The following is a 14,165-nucleotide window of genomic DNA, read 5'->3' on the forward strand; positions in this document are numbered from 1 at the left end:
CAGTTATATTCAAGTGTACAATTGATACAATACATGAACTAGGACATAACTTCTGACGTACTAGGTAATGTACAGTATATACAGTAAGAGGAAAAATCCAGCAGCTTGTCTGTATGTCAAAGAGAACCAGACCTGGGTTCAAATACTTTTGGAAATTATTTTTAATATGGTCTTGATTGAGTTTACCTGGTGCAATGGAACCAATAGAATAGTTGCAAAAGTGCTAACGCCGCCCATCTGGCACTCCAGGCAGACTTAAACGAGCACTGCAAGTATTTGAAAACTCAAATATTATTTGAACCCAGGTCTGAATAGAAGACAACACAAGAGAGATGAGTAAGTAGGCTAATACCCAGCTGAAATGTGTCATTGAGTTCTTAAAACAGAAAGGCATCATCAAACACACACTGAAGAGAGGGATGTATTCCCCCAGTCACCGAGATAGTCTTTTGATGCAGAACCATCCCTCCTCCCTCTCACTCACTATGCTGTTGATGAATGAGCAGAAAGTGTGTCAGGAGGCCTGGAAAAAAAAGAGAAAGAGGAAAACATCAGATATAATTTATTCAGAGGGGTTCTCAGTAGAACTAAATCTCAATTTCAGTGGCTGGAGTTACACATTAGCATTTATGTTTTCCTGTGGATTTTGGGACTATGAGCAGGACTTGTGGGGTCAGTAAACTGGAACTGTGGACCAAAGTTACCCTGACCATTTTAGATTGCATCCTTCTCCTAATTGGGAAAATGATTCCGTCATTACCTAACAATGGTGATTCGGTCATTACCGTAACACTGAAAGAGTGGCTTGGCCCAGAATGGATTTAGTGCAGGGACTGACAAATTCAGAACTGCATGGTATAATATCTGCATTGGCATCGCACAAACAGAAACACCCCCAAATCAAATGAAATGGGAGAACCAAAGAAAACACAAGAAGGATTATTTGAAGAAAATAAAGCCGATGAGATGTATTACCATTAGGGTCTTTGGGGTACTCGAACACATACCAAAACATACAGTACAACAGCATTATGAATGCACTGTTACCAATTTGGTTTAATTGGTGCAGCATGTTCAATGCCATCTCTTTCAAGCTATGAAGTAGAAAAACAAATGAGACAGTCACGTGTTAGTGCACGAGCCATGCAGATGGCCATTGCGCTGATGTGAGAATGGTTTATACAGTTGAAGTCGGAAGTTTACATACACTTAGGTTGGAGTCATTAATACTCGATTTTCAACCACACCACAAATTTCTTGTTAAAAAACTATAGTTTTGGCAAGTCGGTTAGGACATCTACTTTGTGCATGACACAAGTCATTTTTCCAACAATTGTTTAGAGACAAATTATTTCACTTATAATTCACTGTATCACAATTCCAGTGGGTCAGAAGTTTACATACACTAAGTTGACAGTGCCTTTAAACAGCTTGGAAAATTTCAGAAAATAATGTCATGGCTTTAGAAGCTTCTGATGGGCTAATTGACATCATTTGAGTCAATTGGAGGTGTACCTGTGGATGTATTTCAAGTCCTACCTTCAAACTCAGTGCCTCTTTGCTTGACATCATGGGAAAATCTAAATAAATTCGCCAAGACCTCAGAAAATAAATTGTAGACCTCCACAAGTCTGGTTCATCCTTGGGAGCAATTTCCAAACGCCTGAAGGTACCACGTTCATCTGTACAAACAATAGTACGCAAGTATAAACACCATGGGACCACGCAGCCGTCATACCACTCAGGAAGGAGACACACGTACTTTGGTGTGTAAAGTGCAAATCAATCCCAGGGCAACAGCAAAGGACCTTGTGAGGATGCTGGAGTAAACAGGTACAAAAGTATCTATATGTACAGTAAAACGAGTCCTATATCGACATAAACTGAAAGGCCGCTCAGCAAAGAAAAAGCCACTGCTCCAAAACTGCCATAAAAAAGCCAGACTACGGTTTGCAACTGCACATGGGGACAAAGATTGCACTTTTTGGAGAAATGTCCTCTGATCTGATGAAACAAAAATAGAACTGTTTGGCCATAATGACCATCGTTATGTTTGGAGGAAAAAGGGGGAGACTTCCAAGCCGAAAAACACCATCCCAACCGTGAAGCACGGGGGTGGGATGCATCATGTTGTGGGGCTGCTTTGCTGCAGGGGGGACTGGTGCACTTCACAAAATAGATGGCATCATGAGGAAGAAAATGATGTGGATATATTGAGCAACATGTCAAGACATCAATCAGGAAGTTAAAGCTTGGTCGCAAATGGGTCTTCCAAATGGACAATGACCCCAAGCATACTTCCAAAGTTGTGGCAAAATGGCTTATGGACAACAAAGTCAAGGTATTGGAGTGGCCATCACAAAGCCCTGACCTCAATCCTATAGAACATTTGTGGGCAGAACTGAAAAAGTGTGTGCAAGCAAGGAGGCCTACAAACCTGACTCAGTTACACCAGCTCTGTCAGGAGGAATGGGCCAAAATTCACCCAACTTATGGTGGGAAGCTTGTGGAAGGCTACCCAAAACGTTTGACCCAAGTTAAACAATTTAAAGGCAATGCTACCAAATACTAATTGAGTTTATGTAAACTTCTGACCCACTGAGTATGTGATGAAAGAAATAAAAGTTGAAATAAATCATTCTCTCTACTGTTATTCTGACATTTCACATTCTTAAAATAAAGTGGTGATCCTAACTGAGCTAAGACAGGACATATATACTAGAATGAAATGTCAGGAATTGTGAAAAACTGAGTTTAAATGTATTTGGCTCAGGTGTATGTAAACTTCCGACTTCAACTGTATGTTGAATGCCTTACACAATTCATTTCTGATCCATGGGGTCTTGTCTACTATAAACTTAAGAGTAAAGGTAGGATTTGGAATTTACTCTCTTTTTCAAGGAGAATATCGGGAAGGGCAAACTTTGGGGTAGATTCTGTAGAAATAGATTAGATATTTTTCTTCCACAACATGGCATCTACTGACCTCTAGAGTGGTTTCTGTAACTTTCCGGGGCCAAACATTTCAGCCGTCTATCACAATATGTCTGTCATCCCTCCAAAGACCCCACTTGTGCCTATAAAAATGAACAAACTGGAAGGTCCCTAGATTAAAGGAAACTAATGTTGTTATTAGTTGTGACATGCCCTGACAAGAACTATGACTGCTATTTCAGACACAACATCAAATATTGACCATATGGAGGTCAAAACCAGTGACACACCCGAGCCATCCCTTCCGACATTGAATATAGGAAACCCTAAACTGTAACACCTCACGATAGAACAATCTCTTGCGATGTTCAAAGGCAACCCTGCATTAAACAACTGCACAAATGAAGCGTGGACATTCTAATTTGTATTCTAATTCATGGCAAATTTATGTAACTTCAAGTTCAAAATGTTTTCTGCCACCAAATAATGGGTTTATGTGATAATGCAAGGACTGCGAACACAGCTTTATCTCATACTCTCAATGTAAATATGTTCATACTCCCTTGGTGACAAACCATGTACTGTCTTGCCAGATGAGGACTTGTTTTTAGCTTGCCAACAACATGTTTTTAGCTTTTCAAGCTTTATTGGATAGTGATCCCTGTGGTTCAAAACAGCTTTACTGTTATCTGGTGCCCTGCAAGCTACTGGCTTTGACTCATCTTGCTTTCACAAAGATCTGTGTTTGATGCACTTGGATACTGTCACATTGATTGATGTAGGGCCAGGTAAACTTTGGTGAGAGATTGTGAATTAGATAACTGAATGCAGCATAAAGCAGGTTTTGTCAATCTAGCAGATCAATGGATTAGACCAGGGTGTTCTGGTCAAGAGGAAAGGCTGTGAATGGTCAGGAAAAGTAAAGTGACTGTACACAAACATAGGACCAGTCTATGGTCCTATGGAGGAGGCGTTTCAACGTCTTGCAAGGGATACTGTTAGAGAATTGCACCATTTCCTAGAGCCCCAAAGACATGTTTGTAATTGAGTTCAGTTCACTTGGCAGGCTTTGGAAACAGCAACCCAGCTGGTAATGGAATTTGTGTTGGCTCTTCTTGTGTTGGCGGGGTTATTTGCAAAGTATTGAGTTGGTATCATGAGGTCAAAGAGAGGTCAAAGAGAGGTGAAGTCCAAGAAAAATATCTGGTATTAAAATGTTGAGACAGAAATGAATAGTGTTCTCATAAGTGGAAACACCATATTATTTTAGCATGGAAGTTGGAGAGAAGTGAGGAGAAGAGAAGTGAAGGGAAGAGCGTGCGCACTGTATGGGGGGAGGAGAAGAGCACGCACACTGTATGGGGGGAGGAGAAGAGCACGCACACTGTATGGGGGGAGGAGAAGAGCACGCACACTGTATGGGGGGAGGAGAAGAGCACGCACACTGTATGGGGGGAGGAGAAGAGCACGCACACTGTATGGGGGGAGGAGAAGAGCACGCACACTGTATGGGGGGAGGAGAAGAGCACGCACACTGTATGGGGGGAGGAGAAGAGCACGCGCACTGTATGGGGGGAGGAGAAGAGCACGCACACTGTATGGGGGGAGGAGAAGAGCGCGCGCACTGTATGGGGGGAGGAGAAGAGCACGCACACTGTATGGGGGGAGGAGAAGAGCGCGCGCACTGTATGGGGGGAGGAGAAGAGCGCGCGCACTGTATGGGGGGAGGAGAAGAGCGCGCGCTCTGTATGGGGGGAGGAGAAGAGCGCGCGCACTGTATGGGGGGAGGAGAAGAGCGCGCGCTCTGTATGGGGGGAGGAGAAGAGCACGCGCTCTGTATGGGGGAGGAGAAGAGCACGCGCTCTGTATGGGGGGAGGAGAAGAGCACGCGCTCTGTATGGGGAGGAGAAGAGCGTGCACACTGTATGGGGGGAGGAGAAGAGCACGCGCTCTGTATGGGGGAGGAGAAGAGCACGCGCTCTGTATGGGGGAGGAGAAGAGCACGCGCTCTGTATGGGGGAGGAGAAGAGCACGCGCTCTGTATGGGGGGAGGAGAAGAGCACGCGCTCTGTATGGGGGAGGAGAAGAGCACGCGCTCTGTATGGGGGGAGGAGAAGAGCACGCGCTCTGTATGGGGGGAGGAGAAGAGCACGCGCTCTGTATGGGGGAGGAGAAGAGCACGCGCTCTGTATGGGGGAGGAGAAGAGCACGCGCTCTGTATGGGGGGAGGAGAAGAGCACGCGCTCTGTATGGGGGAGGAGAAGAGCACGCGCTCTGTATGGGGGGAGGAGAAGAGCACGCGCTCTGTATGGGGGGAGGAGAAGAGCACGCGCTCTGTATGGGGGGAGGAGAAGAGCACGCGCTCTGTATGGGGGGAGGAGAAGAGCACGCGCTCTGTATGGGGGGAGGAGAAGTGCACGCGCTCTGTATGGGGGGAGGAGAAGAGCGCGCGCACTGTATGGGGGGAGGAGAAGAGCACGCGCTCTGTATGGGGGGAGGAGAAGAGCGTGCGCACTGTATGGGGGGAGGAGAAGAGCACGCGCTCTGTATGGGGGGAGGAGAAGAGCGCGCGCACTGTATGGGGGGAGGAGAAGAGCGCGCACTGTATGGGGGGGAGAAGAGCGTGCGCACTGTATGGGGGAGGAGAAGAGCGCGCACTGTATGGGGAGGAGAAGAGCGTGCACACTGTATGGGGGGAGGAGAAGAGCACGCGCTCTGTATGGGGGGAGGAGAAGAGCGCGCGCACTGTATGGGGGGAGGAGAAGAGCGTGCGCACTGTATGGGGGGAGGAGAAGAGCGTGCACACTGTATGGGGGGAGGAGAAGAGCACGCGCTCTGTATGGGGGGAGGAGAAGAGCGCGCGCACTGTATGGGGGGAGGAGAAGAGCGCGCACTGTATGGGGGAGGCGAAGAGCGCGCGCACTGTATGTGGGGGAAGAGAAGAGCGCGCGCACTGTATGGGGAGGAGAAGAGCGCGCACTGTATGGGGGGAGGAGAAGAGCACGCGCACTGTATGGGGGAGGAGAAGAGCGCGCGCTCTGTATGGGGGGAGGAGAAGAGCGCACACTGTATGGGGGGAGGAGAAGAGCGCGCACACTGTATGGGGGGAGGAGAAGAGCGCACACTGTATGGGGGGAGGAGAAGAGCGCGCGCACTGTATGGGGGAGGAGAAGAGCGCGCAATGTATGGGGGGAGGAGAAGAGCGCGCGCACTGTATGTGGGGGAGGAGAAGAGCACGCACTGTATGGGGGGAGGAGAAGAGCGCGCGCACTGTATGTGGGGGAGGAGAAGAGCGCACACTGTATGGGGGGAGGAGAAGAGCGCGCGCACTGTATGGGGGAGGAGAAGAGCGCGCAATGTATGGGGGGAGGAGAAGAGCGCGCACTGTATGGGGGAGGAGAAGAGCGCGCGCTCTGTATGGAGGAGGAGAAGAGCGCGCGCTCTTTATGTGGGGGAGGAGAAGAGCGCGCACTGTATGGGGAGGAGAAGAGCGCGCACTGTATGGGGAGGAGAAGAGCGCGCACTGTATGGGGGGAGAAGAGCGCGCACTGTATGGGGGAGGAGAAGAGCGCGCGCTCTGTATGGGGGAGGAGAAGAGCGCGTGCACTGTATGGGGGGAGGAGAAGAGCACGCGCACTGTATGGGGGGAGGAGAAGAGCGCGCGCACTGTATGGGGGGAGGAGAAGAGCACGCGCACTGTATGGGGGGAGGAGAAGAGCGCGCGCACTGTATGGGGGGAGGAGAAGAGCGCGCACTGTATGGGGGGAGGAAAAGAGCGCGCACTGTATGGGGGGAGGAGAAGAGCGCGCACTGTATGGGGGAGGAGAAGAGCGCGCACACTGTATGGGGGGAGGAGAAGAGCGCACTGTATGGGGGGAGGAGAAGAGAGTGTACTGTATGGGGAGGAAAGAAGGGAGGAGAAGAGAGTGTACTGTATGGGGAGAAGGGAGGAGAGAGTGTACTGTATTGGGAGAAGGGAGGAGAAGGGAGGAGAAGAGAGTGTACTGTATGGGGAGAAGGGAGGAGGAGAGAGTGTACTGTATGGGTAGAAGGGAGAAGAGAGTGTACTGTCTGGGGAGAAGGGAGGAGAAGAGAGTGTACTGTATGGGGAGAAGGGAGGAGCAGAGAGTGTACTGTATTGGGAGAAGGGAGGAGAAGGGAGGAGGAGAGAGTGTACTGTATGGGGAGAAGGGAGGAGCAGAGAGTGTACTGTATGGGGAGAAGGGAGGATAGAGTACTGTATGGGGAGAAGGGAGGATAGAGTGTACTGTATGGGGAGAAGGGAGTAGAGAGTGTACTGTATGGGGAGAAGGGAGGATAGAGTGTACTGTATGGGGAGAAGGGAGGATAGAGTGTACTGTATGGGGAGAAGGGAGGATAGAGTGTACTGTATGGGGAAAAGGGAGGAGAGAGTGTACTGTATGGGGATTATGTGGTAGCCGTATCCTAGGCTAAATGTGGGTGACTCAAAGAACGATGCCTTATTTCAACAATACAGGAATATCATCCAGGGTTGGATGTGTTGATAATTATTTCATGAAACAAACTGGGTGGGCAAATTACCATACCTGCTCAAAGTGCTGAGTCCTGTTATTTTTAGATGATACTAATAATGGTATGTTACGTAATGCAACTTTGAGATCGAGATCCATGGAGACCAAGATTTAAGTAAGAAAGTATACAAATCTATCATGAGCAACCCTATTGAAGCTGGGGGTGCCTGGGGTTTGAACTGCCTACCGCAGCAGTTTCCCCTGTAATTATTCATATACACTATTGTTTTTTACCTGAGAGAACTGGTAGGCTGCAAAGAAATTCATTTCCACAGTCTATATGTAGTCGCCAGATCCCCACGGTACCTTAGGGTGGATAAATATTGCATACATGATTAAGTCTTGAAATCACTGCATATTAGGTATTTTATACCGATTCTACGTAAAGTTTAATCACAATGTAGAGTGCTTGTGATTGGCTGCATTTTGAGCTGAGACAAAACCGCTGGTTGACTTGACAAACAAGACGAACTGGCAACAGAAAAACAGAGAACACAGGTATAAATACAAAGGGGATAATGGGGAATATGGGTGACACCTGGAGGGTGTGTGGAGACAATCACAAAGACATGTGAAACAGATCAGGGTGTGACAATTATTCTGACAGCTGTACACTCTAATGCTGGGTTGAGATCCCCTCCAGGAAATACAGAATAATTTCCCCTCAGCCCGTTATTACAACCAATTTATCAACCACACCTCCTACACAACATAGGCCTACTCTATGGCAACCCACACAATCACACCACTTGCCCCATAAGGTTACTGGTAATAATCAGTCATAACAGTTATGTCTCCATCGTGTTATATTGCCTATATTGTATGAGTGATTTTTATTGGCTACATCTCAATGTCTCCTTAGATGTGTTGTTTTGTTGGCGGCAACCACGATGAGTAGGCTGCACTTTGGCATACAAAACCCTATTGGCCTTACTAGTAACAGGGGTGGCAGCAAGCCTAGTGGTTAGAGCGCTGGGCCAGTAACCGAAATGCTACTAGATCAAATCCCTGAGCCGACAAGGTAAAAAAATCTGTCGTTCTGCCCCTGAACAAGGCAGTTAACCCACTGTTCCTAGGCCGTCATTGTAAATAAGAATTTGTTCTTAACTGACTTGCCTAGTTAAATAAAAATAAACAGTATGATAAATTCAGGAGGTGGAGTCACATGATTCATTGATGCTGTAAAAGGGTTGTGTTTTGGGGCACTTTATGACTAGTATAATCCTTCGGGCCATGCGGGTTAAGTGTGTTGATGGTTCTGTGCCCCAGGCAGGTTGACCTAAAGTGTGGATGGTTCCATACTCTGATAAAATGGTAGTATGTCTGGCGGGTCCAACTTCAGAGTAATGGACGACTTATACTGTAGGTCACAGCCCAGGGCCCTTGCTTTAATCAAGCTAGATGGCTGGATGGTGGAGAGGCGGAGTGTGAAGCATTCATACTGGAGTATGAATACCCAATTTGTAGGAGGCACAGACCTACAGTCCATGATTGCCGTCGAAGATCATAATTGTACATAGCAAATTAAACTGGTACAGTGTTAAATGTAACACTTTCAGTGTACACATGAAGTTAATATGTACACTGTGAGAGTTAAAATGCATTTATATTCAGTGTACATGGCTATGAACACCTATTTTGTGTATTTAAAGTCACGGAAGGCATATCAGAACATGCAACACACACACACACACATATTCATTGATAAATACAGTTTTAATCACAACCCAGGAATACTGGTAATCATTTGTTTATCTTCACCTGACATAGAAATCATAAACTACTGGGCTTTGTCTAGATTCAATCATTCAACAGAAATGCATTAGGAACAAGAAATGTTGTCTCTGAAGTCTGTCCATTGTTCATCCTGTTGCTATAGCTTACAACAGATGTGTTACAAAAAGCATGGATTTGAACGGATGCAATCATACAATTGATATTATTTCATTAATAGAGCAACATTATAACCTAAAGAAAGAAGGGAGAAAAACATGAACACAGATATCAACACCTAAATATACATTTATGGCAGAACAGAACATGTTGACGTTCCATAATGGGCCAGACAACATTAGAAGCCAGCAATGATGAGTGCACTTAATGCATGAAACAGTGTCAGATTGAACGTGCCAATGTGACTGACCGGGATTCAAACCCAGGTCTCCTGCATGCCACAAGACTGTCAGCCCTCTGAGCTAAAGACTAGGCATTAGCTCTGAAGGGCTAACTCAAGTCTTTACGTCTCGGGAAAGATTACTCATCTTACACCAAGAACAAGAGAAATGACTCATCTTACACCAAGACCAAGAGATATTACCGATCTTACACCAAGACCAAGAGATATTACCGATCTTACACCAAGACCAAGAGATATTAGTCATCTTACACCAAGACCCAGAGATATTACCTATCTTACACCAAGACCAAGAGATATTAGTCATCTTACACCAAGACCAAGAGATATTACCGATCTTACACCAAGACCAAGAGATATTACCTATCTTACACCAAGACCAAGAGATATTAGTCATCTGACACCAAGACCCAGCCAACACTGCCTCATCTACACAGTAGAGAAGGGAAACCCCAGGGTCTGTAACTGTTATAGGCCAGCGTGTGTAACCACACACACTACCATTATATCACTCAAAACCAAAACACACAACAAGCTTAATGATCAAGTAGCAAAGCATATTTACGTACCAGAGATACATGTCACTACTATCAGCAATTGGCTGCAAGTTGGTAATGGTAAAATACATGGGCAAACTGTTTATTCTTTATGCGTATATAAATGTGTTACATATTTGAAGACTGTCGTTGTGAATCCCAGCCATTGACCCCAGGATATGATTGGTTGCTCTGTAACCAACCAGAGAATGGCAGTTTATCACAATCTCTTGAACTGTACTTGTAACCTGCGATACAGGTTTAAGATGATAGGGTTAAGGTTGTGTTTTTTGAAATCGACATTACTCATGCGATATAACATGCATAGAGAAACAAGAGACAGTGCCATCTTGGCATTGTCTCTCGCCCAGAGCAGCATGATATGAACAATGGCAATGTTTCACCAAATGTTAGCTACTTCCATGCCGTTGATTACATTTCCTAATGGGATGCGTTAGATGTTTTGTTACAATCTAATGATTATGGCTCGTTGTCCTTGCCCTGTTGAAACAGAATTCATGCATCAGTTGTAAACTGAGAGACTAACACATCCTATGTGCTTCTATGATAGCTGTGCAGAATAGGTTATAGAAATATAGAAATGGATGATATACTGTGTATATCAGTGGTTCGCAATGCCCTTGATTTACAATGTGTTTCGTTGCATTATTTATATTGTCTGTGCATTTGATAGATAGTGTCACGGCATTCATCGCTTATAAAGCTGAAGAAAGGAATCAAAAAATATATAATCAACCCCACATGTTCATTCAATAGATTTTCAAGCATTTAAAGAGGACAGAAGTGTCATCGGTATTTCACATCGTCTTATAAAACAGACAACTAATTAGACAAGCCCAAATAAAAATGTGCACACTTACATCAAATCTGTTATATACATTATATTTACAGTTGGAGGTCATTTCAGCGGTAAAGATCAGTCAAATGCCAAAAACCAAACAAACCCTCAACCCTGCCACTTCCATGGAATGATGTGAACAGAGGGAATCTATTTTCTACAATGCTAGCGCGCAAGAGAGGGAGTTAATACACTGTAGTTATAGTCAACGTTACACCTTACAAAAATATCAGAACATTTCACAAAGACATGTTATACAGTATATAGCACTAGGCCGTTGGCAGGAGAGTTCGACAGCTATCAAAGATGGAGCTGATTTAAAGGAATGTCGTCAATTTACTGAGTGAAATCCTGTCAAGCATTCACAATGTCAGGTAGAAAAGATGTGAACCGTAACAGATTCATTGAGTGCAGTGGTGGGGATGTTTAGATTACCAATCAATATTCCAATTTCAAGACTGTTTGACAGGATTTTGAAAACGTAATGGTTGCCAATTAGCAAAATACAGAACCTGAGATATAACCCTCAACAGTAGACATTAATTTGCACCTATGTTAAAATTGTATAGTTCAGTATGTAATAATAATAATAATAATAATAATAATAATAATAATAGCAATACTACTACCACTAATAATAATACACTGTACATAGACATACATTAACAGGACCACTTCACTGTAAAATTTGCAAATACTGTATGTGCACTTGAAAGTGATATTATCTGACCAAGACAAAAAATATGTACGTGATAAAGCATCACAAAACATGAGTATAAATTTTTTTGCATTGATCCGCATTCATTCCGCAGACAAATAATATGTAAATAATTATAAAGTATACATTACAATTCATTACAATTCATTGTGTATATGCATAATACATTACATAACATTTGGGTTTTATTTAGGTTTGTTTAAAAAATAAAAATAATGTCAGGGTTACCTTTTCTTTCTTGCAAATTGCACATATTGAATTGGGTATAAAGATCTCCATTATCAAACTACAGAGAGGGCAAAAATACTGGGAAGTATACATTCCCAGTCCTACAGCATGAGTATTTATCCACATAGTTCTGTACAAAATTGTAAGAATTAGCAATCCACCACAATCCACAATTTGAGTATGACTGCAATATAAAAACTTTAACAAAGAAGTCAAAGCATTTTGTCCGTGACATATAGAGGCAGTCCCTTGTTTTTCGATAGCAAAACATTTCCTGTCACGTAAAAAAGACAAAACAATGACGAAGAAAAAAAAATATTCTAACACCACCTAACCCTAAAATCAGTCAATCAGTTGACATAATACATCCAGTAGATTAAATTAAAGAGGGAGAAAACGGAGGGGAAGATAATCCGCGACCACCTGTCGATGGCGTTTACGTCCGTCAGGTCAGGGATTTTGATTTTGAGCTGCGACGAGCGCCGCCGCAGTTTGTGCCTCTTGAGCTGGGCGTGCCTGTCAAAGCTGTGGCGAGGAACCGAGGCCCGGCTCGCCTTCCTGCACTGGACGCCGGTACCTGTGCTGGTGTTGTCAAATCCCATGACGGAGGAGTTCCTGCTGTCCGCCAGGCTGGTGGTGACCTCATTTCCTGCCACCTCGTTGTGGATCTCCAGGGTGGTCAGCAGGATATTACCGTGGGACTCCGCCTGGAGATAGAAGTAGAGGATTGATGTATGATCTGGATCTACGACAACATGATGGTCCTGCTCTGGACCATACATTGGAGAATCAAGATATGAGACTATGCAGAAATGAGAACAAGGCAATTTGAATGAACGTTTGAACGGACAACACAGCACAATATATTTTTTTGTAGCGACACTATGGAACATGGACATTAGTGGGCTTGCAGACTTGCATTGGACGTGCAAACGTCAAACCAGAAGTTGAACAAAGAACAATGACAACTTGGGTAACAAGCGACACGTTAAATTCTCATGCGGACATGAAACATGTAATGTCAGTCAATGGTGACAGACAAGTCAGACAGATAGTGAAAAAAGACGTGTCCGCTGGTCAAGACTCACCGACTGTGAGACACGGAGCGTTTTTGCTCTATTAGGCTGCTTAGTCAGCTTAAGAGATGACGTTTTACCTCCTTCCTGAGGAGACTAACCACAAGAAACACAACACCATATTTACAGAGTTTCTGATCTGCCGTCGCATGAGTGTGCGGACTGCAAAGATAACGCCCGATAACTTCTTAACCTGAAACCCAAGAAACTTGGAAGAACGTTTAAGATGTTAGAGCATCTCGACAGAGATCTTCATGAAGACTTACCCGATTGGTGTCGTATTTGGCCGCCCTCTCGTTGTTGGCCCTCTCGGCTTTCTCTGCCAGCTTCTTCTGCATTTGTGGTCCTCGGCCGAAGAAGATGTAGTTGACGAAGGCGTACTCCAGCAGGGCCAGGAAGACCATGACGAAGCAGCCCATCAGATACATGTCGATGGCCTTGACGTAGGGGATCTTGGGGAGCGTCTCTCTCAGATGGGTGTTGATGGTGGTCATGGTGAGCACAGTGGTGATCCCTGGATTACAACAGACAGATTAAGGCAGGGTTCCCCAACTGGCCCCACAAGTTTTCTGAGAATATTTAGAATTTTCATTGTTGGACAAAAAGACTGTAAAAAAGCCAGGAAATCAGCTCCAAGTGATTTTAATTAAATAAATATGTTCCCAAGTATTCTCACGTTTAATGGAGAGACATGTTATTATATTCAAATGTAAGCAAGGTTTTAAATAATTATGTTTTAGTCAAACATTATGTCTGTTTGGGATTCTTGTGGTCAATTTGCAGTCTACTAATTATTTGTAATTATGGTCTGGCCAAACCACCTCCCAGAACAGAGCAGAATATTATTTGATAGAATTTTGGATTGCCTCGTTGTAGCCTGGTGCTCCAGTCTGTTTGTGCTTTGGCCAATTAACTCCTCCTCCAAAACACGCATGGTGTGACAATGGTAGAAGAGTTGGCTACAGTATATAACGAATGGGACTTGGCTAGTCTTGTTGTGCTCTGAGCCAAAATAACTTCCCCTAGTAGAAATGTGTCCTCTACTTGCCCCTCGGACACCACCAACCCCAAATAACTCATTGAATAATTGTGTACATTCAGCCTCCAGCTGTGAGTGACATTTTAAC

At 44.8% G+C, this 14,165-nt stretch overlaps 1 protein-coding gene across 3 annotated transcripts in view; it reads right to left on the reverse strand.

Moving 5' to 3' along the window:
* Window positions 1-9,184: 9,184 nt before the first annotated feature.
* Window positions 9,185-14,165, reverse strand: part of LOC115179365 (gamma-aminobutyric acid receptor subunit beta-3-like) — a 58,436-nt gene continuing 53,455 nt past the window's right edge. For 2 of the 3 annotated variants that reach the window (XM_029740803.1, XM_029740804.1), the window contains 3 exons: window positions 13,305-13,552; window positions 13,051-13,134; window positions 9,185-12,669 (listed from right to left, as the gene is read on the reverse strand). In XM_029740803.1, coding sequence (XP_029596663.1) covers window positions 12,313-12,669; window positions 13,051-13,134; window positions 13,305-13,552 — 689 coding nt within the window. In that variant the 3' untranslated portion in view covers window positions 9,185-12,312. The remainder of the gene's footprint in view (window positions 12,670-13,050; window positions 13,135-13,304; window positions 13,553-14,165) is intronic. The other variant, XM_029740805.1, reaches the window with a different exon arrangement.

The sequence above is a fragment of the Salmo trutta genome, chromosome 39 (assembly GCF_901001165.1).
Source record: "Salmo trutta chromosome 39, fSalTru1.1, whole genome shotgun sequence".
In the NCBI taxonomy this organism is placed as follows: Eukaryota; Metazoa; Chordata; class Actinopteri; order Salmoniformes; family Salmonidae; genus Salmo; species Salmo trutta.